We start from the raw sequence: 21,516 nt of genomic DNA on the forward strand, positions 1-21,516 counted from the left end.
GAAAGTGAGGTGAATTAAGAACTTTAGACTTAGGTATGCAAAAATTAATGAGTAACAAAAAAGAACTTTAAGAGGTTTCTGTGTATAGAGATTATACTATCGAGCGTGACAGGATTATTATTCTTATCAGTAGGCAGGTACGCTTTCTGAAAACAGGAACAATATGCACAGGAGTTATTGAGAAGAAGAGCTATATATTTCTAAGAAAAACCATAACATATTTTAATACTTTTTATTGTCAAGCTTGCCGAAATGGTTAAAAAAATATGATTTTGGGATTGTAAAATTACATTGTAGTTAAATATTAGGTACTTATTAGGTTTCCAACAATATCCAGTACTGCTTTCACCCGTTGTACCTATAACTATCTGAGCGAAGATATACGCGAGACACAATAATTGATGTTCTATTTTCTATAATTAGCAACATACCTACTGGCACTCAAGCCAATTAAATAATTCAAATTAACATCTATTGGACTTATCGGGATGTCTAAGGTAAACATATGCATACGAGTGGTATTGGGACAGCTTCGAATTTGTGACTGAAAATATAAAATTCAGGACCTTAGTGTCAAAGTTTATTACCACGTAAATTAAGATTCACTTAAGTATCTCTAATTTTTGTTTCTTTCGTTCAAACAATTTTAGCAAATCAAAAAAGATAAGCATTAGAACGGTGTAATAATTATTTTCAATATTTGATAATAATAACTCTAAACTGTTAATCTATGATATTTCCAATTGATTCAAGAGTTACTTCTTTTAGCTTAGACATGCGTGGTTTAAAAACTTTATATTTTTATTACTGTAATGAATTCCTATTGCCAATAAGCAACGAATAGGGTATTCAAATTCCTATTACATCCCAGATAATCCTATTAACATTGTTTCTCCCGAAGGTCGGTAATAAAACGTAGAACCTAAAATGTTGTAATTACCCTCATTGTTATCCACATTTTACAAGTTAAAACGTCATGTTTTGGACAATAGCCGACTTAAACAGGTACCAAAAGTTTGGATAATGTTGTAGACAATACGTCATAAGTTCGGGTGAAAATTAAAGAGATTTACTTTTACTCGGTACCTGATTGTTGGAGGGGTTAAGCCAGGCTGCGTGGTCTTTTATTTTATGACCCATTGAACTAGGATCGTACATAAACAGGATGATTTGTCATATTTTGTCAGTTCACTCTGGATTTGTGTACTGAGTGGTTGCTGCTCCCATTGCTGGCTAACCAGGTGATCTTGCTAAAGTTCTAGTGTGCGTGCCGGTATGAAAAAAATTTTTGGATTTAAGTGTCTATCGTTGAATGAAAATTTAATACGAGAAACTTGTTCTGAAATGGTGATAGAAGTATAAATCAAAACACAGACTTTGAAAACATTTATTGTACGGGCATAATTACTTATTCTTATAAAGTGTTTAAAATAGTGTTCGTTACAATAACAGTTCAAAAAGTTCTAACAATGTCGACTGTTGGTATGAGTGTTGCTAACACGGAGTTTGATGCTGCCCAAGCACTGTTGGACCTGCAAAGCAATATTCGAGAAACTAGACATGAGAATTGTAAGTTCAACCACTTATTAAAATGAGATATTCTAGATGCCAGACTAACTTGATATTGAGTTCAATTAGCTACAGTCTAAAGTTTAAGATTTGATTTCCTTATTTGCAGATGATACTAAAGAATCTGTGGAAACTGCTAAGTTGTTCTTGAGCTGTTTCATAGCATCTAATGTCGGCAATGCTGCGGTAAGATATAAACTTGTACTATAACTATAACTGGTATAATAAAAATTGTTAAATTAGGAATAGCTACTAACGAAATAGGTACTTTATTATTTTAGAAACCGCCACACAAAGCCGTAGCGTCACCTAAGGTTGGGACTGTTACTCCCATGTATGCAGTATCAAAAGGCATAACTACAACGTCTGATGTTGCTGTGTCCCCAGTAAGTCTAAATTAAATAAATAAGAGCTTAAGCAAAATACTTGTAATAAAGAATTACTGTAGGTATACTCATCATAAATTATTATTTCAGAAAATTTCTAAACGAAAATCTCCTGATCAAGAATTAACACGAGCTTCAAATGCTCATAACTATGACATCGCTGAATCAAGTAACAAAAGATCCAAAATATTTAAAAGGAAACCTATAAAACATTTCACTGTTACTTCAGGTCCTATTCCCAAGATTCTAGCTAACAGGGCCGCTAACTCAGCTAAAAATGAGAGCAGGAGCACGATTGCTGAATATAAAGTAAAAACTCGTGATGTAGGAACGCAAACTGATGAAGAAATTCAACCTCCAATAATAGAGACGATGGAATTCACGATATCGAAACTTTGTGAGAAAATCAAATCTCTGGAGGCGCAAATACAATCAAATTCAAAGCTAAGCAAAACAATCGAAAAGGAAATTTCTGATAACGATGTTGATTATGAAGACGATGACGATGATGACGAATCTTATAAAGTGAACTCTAATGAAAATGTAATTCGATTTTTTTGTTATAACGTATTTTTTTGAAATAGTTATGAATTAGAACATATTGTTAATACATATATTATTTTATTTTCAGACATTCGACGACAGTGATTTATCAGATTCAGATGAAACATACTCGGAACGCGAGACTCCTGAAAAACAAAAATCTAAACCAAAGGCAAAACAATACGGTTACACTAGTACACCGAAAGTATTGACTAACAGAAACTCAATTGCTAATGCGGATGACATGGTTTGTAAATGCTGCACTTTAAAATAACATGTTTTTTTCGACAGGAAATCAGAATATTTCATATTTTGCGTCACATTCTTACAGGTGCCAATTGGAGAGGGGAATGCTCTTATTCCATCAAGAATTTTCAGACATGTCAATTGGAATTCATACACAAGTGCTACACGAAAGTTGTTAACCGCAGTTTTTACACGAAGGTACCTAACTATTTAAAATTAAAAATCTGTTTATTTATTTCTTTCATAATGTTCTCCTAACATAACGATAACATTTATTTTTAGAGTTTTGGCGACTCACTCCCTTACCGGCAAGCCATCTCCCGCATTTCCTAACAAGCCTGCTAAGAAAAAACTGGATCCAGCGTTGGTAAATGATATAGTACAGACGGTAGTTGAGCGCTGTTGCGTGCCTGAAAATGTCGTCAGGTAATTAAGATTTTATTAATATTTTTTACTTGTTTCACCAGTTTTAGTTATTAAAAACTTATGTTTCTTTCACAGAACCAGTATCACCACAAAATGTGCTGATGAGAGTAAAATGTTTCGCACACGGGAAAATAATAAAAAGAAGCGCTCACATAAAGTAAACAGGGAGAATATCCCGCCTGAGTCTGACTCGGACCATTTTTAAGAAAATGTTATACTTATAGAATAAAAACCCAATGAACTTAATATCCAATTAAAATGAAGTAAGTTTCTCACGTAATTACAATAACATAGTAGCAATTGTTTTATTGGTTTTAACAGTCATAATTTATTTGTCTTTTCAGATAATATTGTAACTACTTTTAGTAGTTGAAGTAGATGCCACTAACTCCGCCACCGCACACGCAAAAGGCGCGGTCGGTGCCAGTCTCAAGCCTGGAAAAAGGAGGAGAGTGTGTTGGCTTTATATCAGCATTATCATTCTTAATAAACTAATAAATGATTGTCACTTAATATGTGTTTCCTTGTATTATTTCTTTACCCTATTTTAACAAGCCCCAGCAATTTAAGGGTTAACTGATTAATTCTAATCTTTATGAGCGAATCCCTAATGCTAATTGATTACATACACTTACACAAAAAAACACAGTTTAAAATAGTATTACACAGACACTTTCTTTGAATATTAATCAATATAATAATTTCTTTGAATATATCTTTGTGCATGTGTATCGACTAAAAACTTGAGACATTAGTCGAATATTTGTCATCTGTTGCAACACCTGTCAACACAACTCTATCAATGAAAGAAAAAGAAAATTTGTGTTCAGTGTTGCGTGTTGGAATGGAAGGTTGTCGTAGTTGTTTTGATACGAATTATGCAATAAAATTGCGATAGTCGTATGTGATTATTGTTGCGACATTCAACAAACAATGTCTCTCGATACGGACCTCATAATATCGGTGCCGCGTTCTCGTATTAATGAATTTTATTGCAAGTATCATAATTTAGTAGAAACATTTTACTGTGTCACACTGTCTGAGAATAAATCGTGTTTCGCGAATGAAAAACCTGATTATGTGTATTTCAACGTCACGTTCAACTTGAATCCAGCAGATGGAAGTTTCAATCCGAAGGAACTTGTTGGAAGAATACAGGTAAATACCATCAAGATTTTCTGTAAAATGTCACCTATTATTGTCTCTATAGTAATGCATATGTAACAAAGGATCTATTGAATAATTAAGGCGCACCGTCATCATCATTTTTAGCAGATAAAAACATCCTATTGGGATCTAGTTTACATAAAGATTGTTATTCTCATTGTGACTTGTATGCATCAAAAATAATGGATCAAATGTATTTTTAATGTGTGAGTGTGTAACTGGTTGATGTCTTCATTAATATTTATTTAAATATTAAGGAACATTTACATAAACACTAATTTCAATGAATGACCTCATTTCCTGGAAATACCTAATTTGTACACATCTGGCTTAGAGTGAGTTTTCAAAAAGGTTTATATAGTCTGTGATAATAGTATTTAATAATAATGGATGTAAAATTATAAATGGCCAGTAACAGTGTTATTATCTCTTGCTGTTGATGTACTGAAATGATAACATTAGTAATATGAATCATTGTTGCTAATTAGTAATGTCATTATCTTATATGATACACAGTGGTTTTGTAGCTTTGTGTAACTGGAATACTTGGAATCTTATCTTTTCAATTCACTTTACAAGAATGTAACACAAGATAACGTTTCCGTTTCCAGGTTCACTGGTACATAGAAAAGTATAATGTACCAACATAATTAAATTGGATTTTTAAATTATATTTTCCATAATCATTAAAGATGTTATCAATTCAGAATCAATTTGCGTTGGGAATTAATAATTCTCTTGATTTGGAAATGACTGGACTTGCACACCTTGAATATAACCAAGATGAGCCAGCAGTCATTTATTTGTAGACAGACACCTAAAAATAATAACGTGAATAATTTATATAAAACTGTTTTAAAAAGAGACTAAAGTCACCAACATATATTATTATCCTCAAGATGGCGTCCAATATCCAAAGTTCTGTTTTGATATTTTTGTCACCCAAGATTTTTTTTCATCACTTTTGTACCCTGTACCAGGATAGTAGTTTTTTGTAAGACACATTTAGAATGAGTCAATAAAAATAGATGGATAAACTTTTTTAAGGTTCATTTTTTTCAATTTTTTATCTGAAATCTAATAAAAGTAGGTTACATGATGAGCGGTCTTATCCCTGACCTCTTCCTGAAAAACTGATTAAGTTTTGAAGCTGCTTGTAAGCTGGCCAGGGAAATAGGTGCTTTACACAAAAAAAAAAAACAAAGTAAACTAAAAAAGTAAAAGTTATAATTTTTTTTATATATCTAACTTTTTAATACCTAGCAGTTTTTTATCAATACACTAGCTTCTCTCACAGAATCAATCACACTTCTTCCTTTGACTTTAGGAAAGATTACATAAGGTCAGTTAGACAATGCTCTTCCTAGCTGTTTTTAAATGCCAAATACTTATATAATTAGCTAAAGACTAATCACTGAGGAGATCCTCCTATTTGCACACATTTTATAGAAGATCATTTTCAGGAAAGGTATACTTGGTTGTGCCTGGTATTAGCTCCGATCAGGCTTATTATGATCATTGCTGAATGCTACTGTATGCAAACCCTGAAAAACTGTGTGAATAATAAATTAAAAAATATAATACCACAATAACAAAATAAAACTTCATTCATGATTCAACAGCCCTTGTTTACAAAATCATCTGGGTATGCTAGAGCAAAAAAACAACAAAATCGTTAGAGGCACTTTGAAAGACTCAGACTGAACTTTGAACAACCTAAAACATGAATTATGTTACCTATTTCAGAGTAGGTTGATTTTCAACCTACTGCTTGCTTGGGAGTATTCTCAAAACTATGAACACCTTTGGATGGTATAATATTTTTATGCCAAATAAGGTGATGAAAGTTCAGTTCATATTATTTCCGGACACAATTAATTATAGCGTTGAGTGCCGTGCTCGGATGCGACAAATCCAAAATGATATCGGTTGGTAGTGGCAGAGGTCAACGGTGCGCGGTTTGTTTGGGGGCCGCCCGCCGGGTGCAGTGGGCGCACAACCCGGATCTCGCGGTGCCCCGCTTCCCCTTCACTCAGCGGACTCGTGCGTGGAGGTGTGCATGCGCTTGCGCCACATGATACGCTAGTCAATAGTCTTGCCGCGAAGCACGCCGCGCTCGCACACGCGCGTGATGCCATGCGACGCGCGCACACATTAATACAATATTATGTACGCGATCGACAACTCCCAGGTGAGCGCGACTCTCATATCCTCCGTTAGGACACCTGTTGCACCGGCTAGCGCATCAGGTCTGTCCTGTGTTTACGATGCTGTTCCTTCGCGAGTTTCATAGTGAGCCGCGATATTGCTAACATCGCGTTGTAATGATGTTCATTCACGATCGGCCGATATAACGATCCCGGAAGTAGAGCCGGTTCGTTAACGTCATGTAGGTATGCTAATTATTGTATACAGTGCTCAAACAGAGGAAATGCTTAGGAATAATTTTTGAAATGTTTTGTTGTGGGTGAGTGTGTATTAATTGTGGACTTGAATGACAGTGTTCTTTACGAAAATTAAAATATTTTGCTGATGCTGCACATTAAGAGACAATCGATCACAGTGGACGTAAGTGCGACTAGCACGCCATCACGTAAATTATTGTGGATGTGACTGTAGTCATCGTCATTAGGTGCTTTGCTCCGTCACGTTGCAATGTTGTTGTTTTTGTAACAGTTTGTGAAAGCAATGTTTAATTAATGTGCATGTCTTCATCTGTCGTCTGTGTGAAGTGTCGCAGGTCCGGCACTGCTCGGGTATCATGGCTAACTTTCACTTCGGCTCCGAGAGCACTGCACTGCTGATTTATACTCTTTCCTTATCTACGATATCTGATCACGGGTTTAGATATAATAAATGTGAGGATGCGGACGATTCTGGGAAGCTAACGTGCTTGACCCAACGCCATTCTGATTTTTTACTACAGTTTTTGTTCTAATCGGATGTTCCAAACGTTTGTTAGTTGCTGATTCCAGCTAGAGCATCGACATTTTCAGGATGTCTTCGAACTGTTTTCTTACTTGTCAGCTTTCCATAGAAATCTTGTACACGCGAGAATACCAACGTTAAATGCTCACGGATGTTTCGCAAGTAAACAAACTGAATACAAAAGATGTCACTTTCATTTTACTTCAATATTGTGTTCATGATTTTAATACAATGTTAAGTAGCGTTTGCTGCTGAGAGTTAGAAAAACCGTGACACGCGAGACACTGGGAAACCCTTGAGAAATCTCCTTTAGAAGATTATTAAGTAATTTAATTAGCATCTATTGAGTTATCAGTAGACCGTGCGAATCAAATTCCCCCCCGTAATGGCAAATAGACCAAAGATATTATTGATAACTTAAAAAAGCCTCTCTGCCAAATATATAAAAAACATTGGTTGATAATGAAAAGAGTGGCGTGGCACTGGTAACCTTCTAATGTTTCTTGAAACGTACCAGTATCCGGTATATGATTATGCTCTGATGTAATGAATGTCAATAGGCAGGCAGATTGAGCAACAGAGCGATACGCTATGGCACTGCGGTTTTAAACGTAAAAAGTTCTTTGGCTGGCATTTATTAATCGTTATATTCCTTTCTGAACTTCAACATAAATCAGATTGGCTAGCTGACGTTACAAACCGCGATAGCGAAAATGCGGTAGACCTAGGCTACACTTAAAAACTAATCACGTATATTGTATCATGGTCTGTGTGTGCAGATTTCTATATTGCTTCACTCTCACTATTAACACGCTATTTGTTGTTAACGTTCTTGTTGGTAACGTTGTTCGTGATTCTTCTTAACGCCGTGATGGCTTCCAGTATTTCGGCAAAAAAATCCGCAACGGTAAATATCCGATGCCGAAAATCAAGAAGGAATGCTCTGCTTTCTACGAAGTTCTCTCTCGAACTGTTTTACACTAAATATTTCACGGACAGTTGATCCTTTCCATTATGTTACGATCGCTCCATTTTGTTGTTATTGTCCCTATGGACCATCTTAGGTCTATTATAATTAAAGTCTCTTCGCTATCGCGGTTTACTTCATTTTCACTGTTTCGGTTAGAGTCCTTTCGAGAGTATGTTTCACTCCTCAGATTCAATGTACCACATTGCCAATATGCATGCATACATGTATATTCCTGCAGAATGGGATCCAATACAGTTTTGTATTTCACTAGGCACCAGTTTTGATGATAGTTATAGGATTGTGGATAGCCAAAAGGGCTATAATTATTATGTAGATTTCAAAAAATACATTTCATTAATCCAAAAATATGGTTTGCTTTTTTCCAACATAATAACGAATCCACGTCATCTCTAAGCATCGAAAATGAATTTGAAATCAACTTAGTGAATGAATCGCTGCGTAGAGTGGACAAACAACAACAAAAAAACACTGCGAAACATCGTTATTTTTTTATAAATTGTTCCAAGTCGATACTATCAAATTCATAATTCATTGAATTTTATGCATCATTCAGTAATGGACAAGATTGTGGCTTTTATATGCGTGTATTCTATTTTTCTACTTGATGTTGATGTTAAGTTTGAGACTGGATGTCGCCAACTCCTGCCTACGATCGTCAAATTGACTATAGTCGCAATACTCCCTAAGTACCTGTTCTATGACCATCTGACTACATTTTATTTAGATTAGTGGGTTAACTTTTGCCCAGTGTATCCCAGGGTCAAATTAGTCCGTATTGACCTATACTATCACCTCCTGAAAGGATGTGGTCTACTTACCAGTAACCCTGTATATTTTGATAGTCCTTCACGATAGTATGCTTTCCTTTCTCTTTAAAAAACTAACTAGTAAAATATCCTTTGGACAATGTGAGTACCCCATCGGTCTAGTGCTCGCAAGTCAGACTAATAACGGCAAGGCGTTTGATCCTCGGGTCCAGCCGAAATCGCGATGTGGATTTATGGTAACTTGCAAAAAGAAGTCCTTAAGTTGATGAATCTGTTGCACCCCATGACGGCACGAGAAGACGTTGTCCCAGATTAGCGACTGTTATTATAATTCCTCGTCAGAGACCGTCAGGCTTGTCACGTTATAAAAGTGCTGCCCTCACAGTATGAAAATCAATCCAAAATATTGTATAAGTAGTTTTGCCTGCAAATGTATGAAAACGTATTTGTCCCCAGTTGAATTAATTTATAGTAACTCTGTCTTTAGCCGTGATAAAATCTACTGACGTCATATTCCGTTTTCATCTAATCTTGTCATTATTATTGTGAGCACAAGTCACAACATCTAACTACGTCACGAATTAATTGCAAGTTCGTGAATATCAATTAAGAACTTGAATAAAAACAACTGGCTACTTATGATCAATTGTTGTGTAGAATGGTTTATCAGTATCACAATTTAATCAATATTGGATATTGACTTTTGTACCTCACGTACGTATGAAAATGTACACAATCATAATCTGCACAGAACATAGACAGTACTTTTGTTATGGCAACCGAATGTTTGAGCGGAGTGCAGTTTGTATTGTGCGCGTACGTGTGTATGTGTTGTATAAAGTATGTCGCGTGCCCGCATCCTGTTCGTCGCTGACGCCACATCGCACGAGGTAGCGTGCGCCGACGTCGCCCGAATGCTCCCACCCTATTGGTTGCTGTTATCTCTTCAACAAACCAACGATAGAATTTCTCCTCTACAAACGGAACTAATTATAGGTACTCACTCACCCAGACATGACTTATCTGCAGATAGATACAGACTTGCCTTAATGTAATTGTAATAGGAAAAGCCATTACTGCCACCAATGAGCTAATACATATTTCTTGGGAACACGAGCCATCAAATTAATCGTTTCGATGTAACTAGGTATTGTTTTGAGTTTTCGGAATATAGAGATTCGTAATAGCGGACTGTTTTCACTGTCCCTGCATGGTGAGGTGGCTATCTTATTTCTAGCACAGCACATGCTGCGAGGTAAATCTATTTATTGATAAGTTAATCAGTAGGGAGATAGCTGTCTCTTCAGATTTTGTAAACAAAATAAATAATATCTGAATTAATATGATTGCGCAGTACGATAACCTCTGCAAATATGATATGAAGGCCTTGGTCCTACGTAATTAGAAGTTCTTTGGTTTACGTCTAAATGAGATAAAACGGTCTGTATTGACGTCAATTGTAGCAATGGATTCCACTCTTGGGACGTCAATGTAAGGGGAGAATTAAGTTTTGTGAGCAAAGTTCCTTCCTTCTATGAGCAATGTGACTAAGTTTAAAAAAAATCTGGCCCATGCCATCGAAGATCAGTAAAGAAAACAAAAGAAGCGAGCGAGGACACAGACAGACACACAAATGATGTAACATATCGAAAACAAACTTGTAAGAAAATGTAGCAGGTATGCAAAATTGAAAAAAGTCATAATCGCGAGCGAACTGGTTACGTCATTGCTTTGGAGTTTATTACTTCATATTTGAACGTGGACCTCATGGACTAGTGCAAAGCGGAAGCTTATTCGACGTTTAAGTTTGCACTGATCTGATGCAATAAGGCCTTCTAAACCAATTACATAGTTATCATCAGATCTAAAAACATTAATGAATTGAATGATTCGGTTGATTTGCACGACCTCTACGGCTAAGTGGGTCGCGAAGATAGTTTTATTCTTGCGGTCAGTCCTTGATTTTGTTGATTATTTGATGGACTAGTGAGTTGTTTTGCGAGAAGTCTAGCGTGTTTCCTTCCAGATTCAAAAATATGAAGCTGAAAAAACGTAAACAAATAGATCGTCCAACGTAAACGAGCGTGGCTAACGCAGCGGGATAATCCATCATCCTCCGAGCCTTTTTCCCAAATCCTATGTTGGGGTCGGCTTCCAGTCTAACCGGATGTAGCTGAGTACCAGTGCTTTACAAGGAGCGACTGCCCTGCCTGACCTCCTCAACCCAGTTACCCGGGCAACCCAATACCCCTTGGTTAGACTGGTGTCAGACTTACTGGCTTCTGACTACCCGTAACGACTGCCAAGGATGTTCAATGACAGCCGGGACCTATAGTTTAACGTGCCATCCGAAACACAGTCATTGGTGTCTGAGATATACTTAGAAAGTACATACAAACTTAGAAAAGTTGCATTGGTACTTGCCTGACCTGGAATCGAACCCGCGCCCTCATACTCGAGAGGTTGGTTCTTTGCCCACTAGGCCACCACGACCCACGCAGCGGGATAATCCGATGGGGTTTTTTTGTTCTGTCTAAAATAGCGATTGCTAGTATCGAAGAAATAAGAACTGTTTTCTATCAACATTGTTAACTTTTTTTGCTTCGGTTACCTGAACCTGATCTTATTGTCAATTTAAGTTTTCACAAGTCAAATGTACTTAAATTGTCGGGTGCGAGGAAGATTTAGATAAACTTTTATTAATAACATGTTTGTTTGTTAAATGTGATATACAGTAATCATTATGACCCCAAAGACGTACATCGTATGATCCGTTGACGTAACACGCACTATCGCAGGAAGCATTTAGGACGCATTTATTATATCACAGGCGTAATTAACTTGTTCATTGACTAATTACAAGTAGGCTAGCATGTTATGTGTAGGTATAAGGTATATCAAAAGTTCTGTTTCTATTAATGGTTTGTTACTTTTTAACCGCTGTTGGATTTTAATTAAGTAAGCAGATCAGGGCCCCAAATAATTTATACATAGTAGTAAAAGATGATTAAATAATAGAAGACGATACTTAACGAACCACTGCGGCAAAAACCAATTAGAAATTAAATTGAAGACACACTCACAGTTTCAAACATTTCGTTTCAACGTCAACAATATCGTTCTCTAACCGGCAACTGTAAGTTGGCTCGATTTTTTTAGAAAGTCGCATCCGGCTCCGCGCTGTAGGCGGGGCGCTTCCGTGGCCCTGCCCGGATGTAGGCTCCCGAGACCTACTAAACTTTACCGTCTTACACGACTATACGTTTAGCCACCGATTTTCTAACAGGAACTCGCCGTGCACTAGAAAATTGACAGCCGCGTTTTGTACATAGTGTTTTTGAGTTCAAATAGAGGCGTTTTGTGAGTATTGGGAAATCGTCAGCAGTGTTTGATCTTATCACTTTGTTATGCACTGTCATCAACAATTACTAAGTTGATATGAATTTATTTTCCAAGTGTCAGTGGTGACTACAGATCAAAGTTTTCTGTTATTTTATTATTTACACGATTACCCCCTTATCTTTCATTCTCAATCTGATATTTTATCCACCTACCTACATGTCTTAATCGAAACCAAAATCTAGATTTGTATTTTAGTTTCTCAGCCAAGTAGGTCTCGACGCGGATCTTGCGAGTATGACTAACCGCTATTTTGTCCGTACATTATTAAGTAAATTTTCTAACTGTAAGCAGGTCCATTTGCGATATGATCTAGGTTTATTTTTTAAATTTTTATTGAGAAATACTTTTGTCAATTTAAGAATAATGTATTGGAACCGGTACGACCGACAGTTGCGCACACGCTAAAGGTCAATGATCATCTGTAGATCCGCTTCGGCGCCCTCGTGACCCTGTGGTGAGCCCGTGTCGGTCGCGGTAATATCAAATTTGCTTATTGATCGATAATCATCACTCACAAGCTCACTTAACATTTTCGGATTCCCTTGAACGTCGCCTCGATGTCGTGCAGACTAATTAAAATTGCAAATATTTATGTCATTCAAGCTATATTGTGACGTTATAGTCAAAAGTTAAAAGATCACAATAACTTCGGAGATCCGTTAAAGCGACTGCTCACCTTGCAAAGCCAATCTTAGAAAATGCTCAACTGCATTCTCGTCACATCCGGCATAAAAGCAAGTCACAGTCATAATTATGATGTGAAAGGATAGATTAGATTTGCTATTAGCCCTACTTATTTATACGAGTTTGCTCGTGTAATAATGGACTTTATGTTCTATAATATCAGTTATTATGAAAGGGTTTAAAGTTCAATTTCAAATCAATAACACCAGTCATTTTGAAATTCATAATTAGTTTCAATTCCCGTTACCTTATCACAAAAGGGATTAAATTAAGCATTTTGACAGTACGGCCACAAAATACATAGGTACAGAAGTCAATCTCATGTATGTACTTCACTTTTCATGCCTAAACTCGGCGGTCGCGCTAGGGTTGTCAACTGTTTTATGCGCATAAAACTAACGTGGTAGTGGTACTCGTATCTAATTATTTGATGTATTGTTGAGAATAAAACAGGAAAAATGAAATATAAACCAATAATAATAAAATATTTAATGTGGCATACAAGAGGTTAATAAACACTTTCAACGGAAATTCGTTTGAACGAGTTACCGTTTTTCAGAAACCGCAATTTATAATTTTGTTATTCATACATATATACTTACCCTACTCTTTACTTGTGAAAAAAATATTTTTGTATGTAATGGGTTGGTACAGTCCCTGATCTAAGCTTGCTTCTACCTACAGAAAACTTGATGTGCGAGTTTTATTTCGTCTACCTTACAACATAGTCGCGCCATGATCACAAAAATTATCAACTCCTACTAGCAATAATCTTTGAGGGTAGGTAGGCAGGTTCGCCTGGGTCGACACTAGCAAAACTTATTACGGCATTGGGCCAGAGGCCGCCGCCGGGGCCTACCCACCTAACTGTACCTACCTACTGCGTTTATTAAACGAACCATCGAAATATGAGAAAATAAGTAGGTACATACTATAGGTAATACGGCAGGCTAAAAAAACGACAATTCACTGTTTATTGTTGTATAAAACAACCGTCAACTTGTTCAATTATAATACGAATTTTGTTGCTCCATTATTACTTTTTCTTTTGTTATTAAAATTAAAAATATTACAGTCAAATTACAGTTAGGTAGGTATCACAACGCGTGCACATTTATCTACCTTTGTGTGACGCGCTTATCTCAAGAAAGCGGCAGCCGCGCTCGCACTGTTTTGAGTTGTTTTGAGACAGCGCGTCTGTGAACACGCACACATAGATACCTTTGTCTGCGTGACTCGAACGCGCTTTGTATGTAGATTGACTTCTGTACCTATGTATTTTGTGGTACGGCACTGTTTTTTTTTAATAATAAGTAGAACCTGTTTCTTATTACATGTCAGATGTGGCCGTTCATGTTTTGTAGTACCAAAACAGGTCTTCATACGGTGGTATTGTTCCAGAAATATGTGGAGTCATCTCTTGGATGGGGTGGCGAGCGCGGCGAAGACTCCAGCTATGACTCGGAGTGTGAGGACGAGAGCGCTCATCGTGCGGCCTCCCGGACTCCCTCTGACACCCTCGCCGCGGAGTTCGCTGAATACGTCACCCTGACACCGCCGCAACCCAGCCAGGTAACATTCTTAACATGTGTGACTATGATTTAAGACCTTAGTGACAGTCACACAAGCAGCCTTGAATGGGGCTTTGGGAGCTGAGAGGACTTGCCATGACCGCATAAATAACAAGAGTTACCACATGTTCCATTGGACAGTTGTGTCCATTGCCTGTCCCCAAAACAATGGTTTCAAAATACATACATAAAAAGTATGTCTCCTATTGCCGAAACAGTTTATGTAACGACGGACTTTTAATAAGAGATGCGTAGCAGTGTCAATAGTGTGACGTATACGTTACCGATCTACATGTTCAACAAACTCGTAGTGGGTTTTCCCCCATTACAAAACTTGGTTAATGCTTTTGGGCTCTTCCGGCAATAGTGACCGTCGTTGTTAACTCGTATGTTTCGTGTTTGCCAAGTGATTGATTGATCTATTTTTTTGGAAAGCTAGTGGAATATTCTATAGTCAAAGCTTTTGTTTGTTTAGGCAAAGATCGAGTTCGCAGTGAAGTTGGGTTACTCGGAGCGGCTGGCGCGGACGGCGCTGCAGCGGCTGGGCCCAGACCCGCCGTGCAACGAGCTGCTGGCGGAGCTGATCAAGCTCGCGGCCAAGCAGCCCCCCCGCGCGCCGTCGCCCGCGCCGCTCCCCGACCCCGAGCTGCCGCCCGAGCGCGCGCCGCTCCGACACATCGTCATAGACGGCAGCAATGTCGCTATGAGGTACATATGCTTCCTAACTATATCATTGACTACGATACTCGACATTTGGCTGTTGTATATTTAAGATTAAGGCATTAGCACTTTTCCAAGTTGGATTACTGTGCTTCCATGATAGTCAAATTATTTTAATGGTATAAAAATATTTGCCAAATACTAAAATAATGTAAAAGTAAGGGTTACTTTAGTATTGAAAAGACTTTGTTTATTGTAAATAATCTTAATAAGTACATATTAGATAAACAATTCACGCGCGTTCAACGGCATACGTGTCTATCAATCATCCCCCAGTTCCGGTTGATAAGTAGTATTGTGTATATCTTATCATAACGATAGTGTATTATTAATAGTGTTTCATTCTAACCTAATTATATAAGTTGTGGCGTACTTTATATTTTATACTGGACCTCCTTATCTCCAGCCATGGCAACAAGGAGGTGTTCTCGTGCCGCGGTATCGAGATCTGCGTGGAGTGGTTCCGCGCGCGCGGACACCGCGAGATCACCGCCTTCGTGCCCAAGTGGCGCAAGGAGTCCTCGCGCCCCAACAACCCCATCGCCGAGCGAGACGCGCTCGAGCGCCTCGAGCGAGACCGCGTGCTCGTGTACACGCCCAGCCGCCTGCTCGGCGGCAAGCGCCTCGTCTGCTACGACGACCGTTACATCCTGCGCCTGGCTGCCGAGACCGACGGCATCGTCGTCTCCAATGACAACTACCGCGACCTTGCCGTCGAGAACCCTGACTTCCGAAAGGTAGTCGAGGAGCGACTGCTTATGTACTCGTTTGTCAACGACCGGTTTATGCCACCCGACGACCCGCTCGGTCGGTCCGGTCCCACGCTCGACGCGTTCCTGCGAGCGCCGGCGACTCGCGCCGACCCGCCGCCCGCGTGCCCGTACGGCCGCAAGTGCACGTACGGTAATAAGTGTAAGTTCCACCACCCGGAGCGAGCCGGGCGGCCGCAGAAGTCCGTCGCGGAGAAACTGTCGGAGCGCGCCGCCAGGACACTCCGCGAGCGCGACCTGCACACCATGAGCCTGCCGCCCGGCGGCCGCCCCGCCGATGTCAAGAAGCAGTTGGCTCGCGCGCAGTCCGCCGCGCCGCGACTCGCCGACGCCACGCTCGCCACGCACTTCGACCGCGCGCAGCTGCAAGTGGCCGGGCCGTCGCAGCCGCTGGTGCCGGCCGGGCCGCCGCCCGACGTCAACCCGCACCGCAAGCTAGCGCGCCAGCTCACGCTAAACCCGGCGTGCGACCCGCGCCTGCAGCAGCACGCGCTGGCGGCGCGCGTGGCCAGCGCGCCGGGCGGGGCGGTGGGCGCGGCGGCCGGGCTGGGAGCGGCAGGTGGGCTGGGCGCAGCGGGCGCGCTGGCTCCGCTGGGGACGCCGTGCGTGTCGGACGGCGCGCTGCAGCACTGGGACGCGCGGCGCCGCATGCACTACCACCTGGCGGGCATCTTCCCGGAGGCGCAGGTGGCGCAGGCGATGGCGGCGTACCCCGAGGAGACGGACGCGCAGACCATGTGCGCCATCATCCTGGCGCGCTACCGCCCCAGCGAGGCGCGCGTGCCGCACTGAACGCACCGAGCGGAACTCCTCAACTTTCACTGCCAGTTTTTTGTAAAAACCGGAACAGTGGAGATCTCTGATCCTGACCGATCGAGCTGAGACGGATTCCAGATAAAACGCGACGGCCCAGAACAAGAAATAAATGACAATGAACACCGAACAGCGGGCCGTCGCCGAACAAGACGAGCGTGGCGCTCACATGTCACTGTTACTGAAAAATAGGCATTTATTTTTGTACATATTCTATGATTTCTGACATACGCTTCTGAGAAGTGTATGCTGATATTTAATAATTATTATTAAATAGTTTCTAGAGATGTACAAATACATACTTTATGTACAGTTGAATAATTTCTGTTTGACTAGAATGCTATCTTTTTCCTTTTTATTTTCATTCCTGTATTCTTCCAGTGAATAATTTCACAATTTATTATATAGTCTATTAAAAATGTTATATGTTATTATGGTAAGTTAAGACGACTTACTACATAATTTAATAATATCGATTTAAATAGCTAAAAATGTGATCATATTTAAATCATTATTTGGTACCATGTACCAATTATTATTTTGATACTTATATAGTTTATGACATTGTGCATAAATATACATAATAATCTTTACAAAGTTTATTTAGATAAAGTTATGATGATTTTGTATTAAAATGCATGTTATCACAATTTGTTGTCATATGAATGTACTTAGATTAAATTGCACCATGGTTATGGCTACATTCAAGTACTTGAGGGCACATCTAGAACCTCTTGACATTATTGTTTACTATCTTGTTTAGGTTAAGTTTAGGTGTAAGCAATGGCCAGCTATAATTGACTAATTTAGTCATTATTGTAGGTTTGACATTGAACAAATCTGTTGTTTGATTTTTATTAAATTGAACTGTTAAAAACTTAAATGCAATGCATAAATTGAAAATGTAAGATACATATATCTACTCTCCATGCTGTACTTCATAGAATGATAGTTGTTAGATTTGTATAGATTCATTTTATGGAGTATGGCATGATATTATAATTAGTTAATCAAATTTCACCTGAAACCTTTGACTACAAAGGATCATAAGTATATTTTGATTACAAGTTATGAAACAAACTAAATGTGTGACAAGATTGCTGTTAGGAAAAGGTTTAAGGTAAAATTTGATAGTAATGAGAAGTGTTAAGGGATTGCTTCAATTTATTTGCATAACATTAAAGGTCATCCCAAACATTTCTGATTGCTGAAATACATTCCTTGTGGAATGTTTAACATTATGTGTCTATTGTGACATTATAGTTATTAATATTAAAATTATAAAATAAATCATCTCTTTTATTAGTAGAATTATTTATTTCTTTTTCACCCTATCAGGATTATTCGATATCCTCTTCAATATCATTTTCATGTACGCTTTACTGTCCTTTTGTTTTGGTTTTTCAGAGAATTCTATAAAGTCTTGTCCTATGAATTTATTAGGTTGCTTAACATTTTCAGAAGCATTTGGCACAAATACTCGATTTTTCTTACTAGCTCTATACAAATATTGAAAGGTAGTTACTTCACTGGTTTTCAAAACTTCTATGTCCATTTTCTCGACTATTCCTTTATTTTCTACTTCAATCTTATTAGCTTTCTTAAGATCATTGCTCAGTTTAGGTTTTGGATGATTTTTAGCTAAATCAACTATTATTTTAGTAACATCTGATAGGCTGTTGCATTTTATACCTAAGCAACTTGTTGGTACACCAAAATATAATCTAGTTACATTCCTCAAGTCATTAAGACATAGAACAGGTATATCTTTTGTTCTGCACATTTCTAATATAGGTTTTATTATCATTCTTGGGTTTATTTTAGCTTCTATGATGATAGCTGCACATTCTTTGTTTTGAACAGCTTCAGTACATTCTCTTATGCCAAGTAGAAGACCATCAACTTTTCTGAAAATAAACTTTATATTAGCATATAAATAAATCTAAATATTGCGAGTTGATAGAATGAGATTATTTAAAATGAAAGTCTGTGTTACTATGAAATTATGTTAAAAAAAAAATTTAATATTCATCATATCTATTGATTTTTGTCAGTGGGCCGTCTTAGGGGCTAAATGGAACAAAAGAATGGTTTATTACTTAAGCTGTGGTGGTTTTGGACGTTTCTCCTTAGGAATTTGTTTTAATGTTTTCCAATGAGGTTTTTTGAACTCTGGGATGTCTATTTTATGTTTTTTCAATGTAGATTCAAGTCTCTTTCCCTCGTCGTCGGTTATCTCTGGCCTAAAACTCATATATAATCAGTATTCATATAAAAACACTATAAAATAGCCAACGAGTGCAGCATAACTTACCAAAACACTGGATCGGGCCTACATAAAACATTCTTTATACTTTTCTTTAGTTTTCCTTTACTGATAGTGTTTTTCTTTTTTGGAAGAGTAGCAGCTTCCATGTTATTTGCTTAAACTATGTTATTTACGAGTGATAATCAGATATTTTATGTCTTATTATTACAAAAAACAACTTAACCTCAAAAATCGAAACTGTCATCAAGTCAACGCGATGTTTTTGACATTTATTTCAAATTGTCAGGATTGTCAGTGTCAAAGGTAAGACCACAGATTATCAGCGGGGCTAGCAGGGCTCAGGTCTGCCGGGGCTGCGGGATTTTTCGAAAGAGTTACCGCGGCCCTGGTACATAAAAGGCCGACGACGGAACACGACGATTTTTAGTCAGTAAGAGTCGGACACTCCTTCACCGCTGCTAGCCCATAGCGAGAGGGGTCATTTGATGATTTTTGACGTCGAAAAAAAAAAAAGATCACAGATCATCACAGCTTTGCATGAATTATTATCGTGATTCTGAAACCGTGCATTCTGAAAACCTGAAATCCAAAGGGCTCAAGAAGGAAGAATTTAAGGGTACCTACCTACTCTCTTAGAAAAAAGTACACACTAAAGACACGGTAATCTGACGAAGAAAATGAACCACGACTGGTAGCCAAATGTGCGGGTTCAATTCCAGGCCAGAGCAAAGAAAGTTTTAGTTTATATTCATCACTTATTCAGACATCAATGTCAAGGAAAACCTTGCGATGAAACCTGGGGCCCGATTCTCCTAATTTTACTTAAGCGCCATTCGATTGACGTTCGACTCGATTCGACTGAGATCCAATCCCGACTCGATTACGATTGAAGCGTATGTGGCATTCCGCTATTTTTTCTTTGAAATAAACGTTTTTATCCTTTTCTGTCATTCAATAATGAATCATTTTGTCTGCAAATGATTTACGATTGCAAAATGATTGTACAGCAAACTACCGTATAGACCAAAATCATCAAAATAGCAGACCAATCGCACACCAATCAAATGTCAATCGAATACGATTGGTCTTTTATTAGTAGCAGAATGCCCGATATGGTTAAAACTACTATTACGATCATATTGCGATTCGATTTCTGTTCGATTTTGACATTATTAACTTAGGAGAATCGGGGCCCTGTATCTTCCTACAAACCGGAACTCGTAGACCCGAATTGAGCAAGCACATTGTTTTTATTCTTTCTCTATAAGAGAAGGTTGTGCCCGACCCATAAAGTAAATAACCACTAGAGAGCGCACTCGCCAATTTCTTCTAAGAACACGACTCACCGCTGCGGGCAGGGGGGGGCGACATAATCCGCGGCTACTATTGGTCAGTTCACGGTCGCTACTAAAGGATCGTACTGATCGTAGCCTTATAGTACGCGCAAAATCACTAACTTTTGGCGAGCGTCGGGGCACTGTATGCGCAGTCAAGTGGTTTTATAGTCTTTGGCCCGACCCAACAATTAAAACGGCTGATGATGATTACATAGCCTGCAAATATTGTTTTGTTAATATTAAAATAGAAGCAAAACTAAATTTTGGCCGACATTCCACCTACTGATGAAGGTCTTTATTTCATCATTCTTTTTCCCTTCTGCAAATTTTCGGTGGGTATAAAACATAGGCAGTAGGGCCGTCAGGTACTTACCTAAGTACCTACATCGACCAACCTACCCCCGACCACGAATCACGAGGTTTGGGGTAGCATGAAAAATTACGATCTACATAAAACATTTTATTAAGTTTATCTGTCCATGGAACATTATTAAATAGGTACCGTTATCTATTCGCACTTTTAGCGAGTACAAATATACCACCCAAAACAATAATGTGAAAGACTGCCAAGTTCGATAATATGGGAATGCTTCGCCTATAAAAGAAGTGAGATCTGAATAAGTACCAAGTTCCATAGTTTCATATACCTCAGTTCAAAATAGTTACTTTTTAATGAAGCTACTTGGCAAGTTTTCACACACCTTGTTATAAACCTACTAAACGCAATGAATCAAGTATTTAATTTTCTATTAAAACTTGCCAAGTAACATCATTAAAAAGTAACTATTTTGAACTGAGGTATATGAAACTATGGAACTTGGTACTTATTCAGATCTCACTTCTTTTATAGGCGAAGCATTCCCATATTATCGAACTTGGCAGTCTTTCACATTATTGTTTTGGGTGGGATTTCATTTATTTTTGTAA

The 21,516-nt window shown here is 38.5% G+C and overlaps 3 protein-coding genes across 5 annotated transcripts; 2 read left to right on the forward strand and 1 right to left on the reverse strand.

Annotated features, from left to right (window-relative positions):
• The first annotated feature begins 713 nt into the window (after window positions 1–713).
• Window positions 714–3,425, forward strand: LOC110378104 (protein insensitive). Its single transcript, XM_021337212.3, has 8 exons — window positions 714–1,569; window positions 1,679–1,755; window positions 1,851–1,955; window positions 2,046–2,498; window positions 2,587–2,745; window positions 2,830–2,942; window positions 3,027–3,170; window positions 3,246–3,425. The coding sequence occupies exons 1-8, from the start codon at window positions 1,470–1,472 to the stop codon at window positions 3,373–3,375; spliced, it is 1,281 nt and encodes a 426-aa protein (XP_021192887.3). The 5' UTR covers window positions 714–1,469; the 3' UTR covers window positions 3,376–3,425.
• Window positions 3,426–3,970: 545 nt separating this feature from the next.
• Window positions 3,971–18,294, forward strand: LOC110378103 (probable ribonuclease ZC3H12B). Of its 3 annotated transcripts, none has more exons than XM_049845809.2 (4): window positions 3,971–4,328; window positions 14,511–14,681; window positions 15,156–15,388; window positions 15,807–18,294. In XM_049845809.2, exons 1-4 carry the CDS (start codon window positions 4,104–4,106, stop codon window positions 16,960–16,962), a joined length of 1,785 nt encoding a protein of 594 aa, XP_049701766.2. In that variant the 5' UTR covers window positions 3,971–4,103; the 3' UTR covers window positions 16,963–18,294. The 3 variants fall into 3 exon arrangements, with proteins under 3 accessions (XP_049701766.2, XP_049701782.2, XP_049701772.2); XM_049845825.2 differs by lacking the exon at window positions 3,971–4,328 and adding an exon at window positions 6,219–6,528; XM_049845815.2 differs by lacking the exon at window positions 3,971–4,328 and adding an exon at window positions 6,759–6,905.
• Window positions 17,158–19,517, reverse strand: LOC110378094 (uncharacterized). Its single transcript, XM_021337199.3, has 3 exons — window positions 19,298–19,517; window positions 19,083–19,226; window positions 17,158–18,890 (listed from the first exon to the last, which is right to left on the reverse strand). The coding sequence occupies exons 1-3, from the start codon at window positions 19,396–19,398 to the stop codon at window positions 18,299–18,301; spliced, it is 837 nt and encodes a 278-aa protein (XP_021192874.3). The 5' UTR covers window positions 19,399–19,517; the 3' UTR covers window positions 17,158–18,298.
• Window positions 19,518–21,516: the final 1,999 nt, after the last annotated feature.

Source organism: Helicoverpa armigera, chromosome 18, assembly GCF_030705265.1.
Source record: "Helicoverpa armigera isolate CAAS_96S chromosome 18, ASM3070526v1, whole genome shotgun sequence".
Taxonomy (NCBI): Eukaryota; Metazoa; Arthropoda; class Insecta; order Lepidoptera; family Noctuidae; genus Helicoverpa; species Helicoverpa armigera.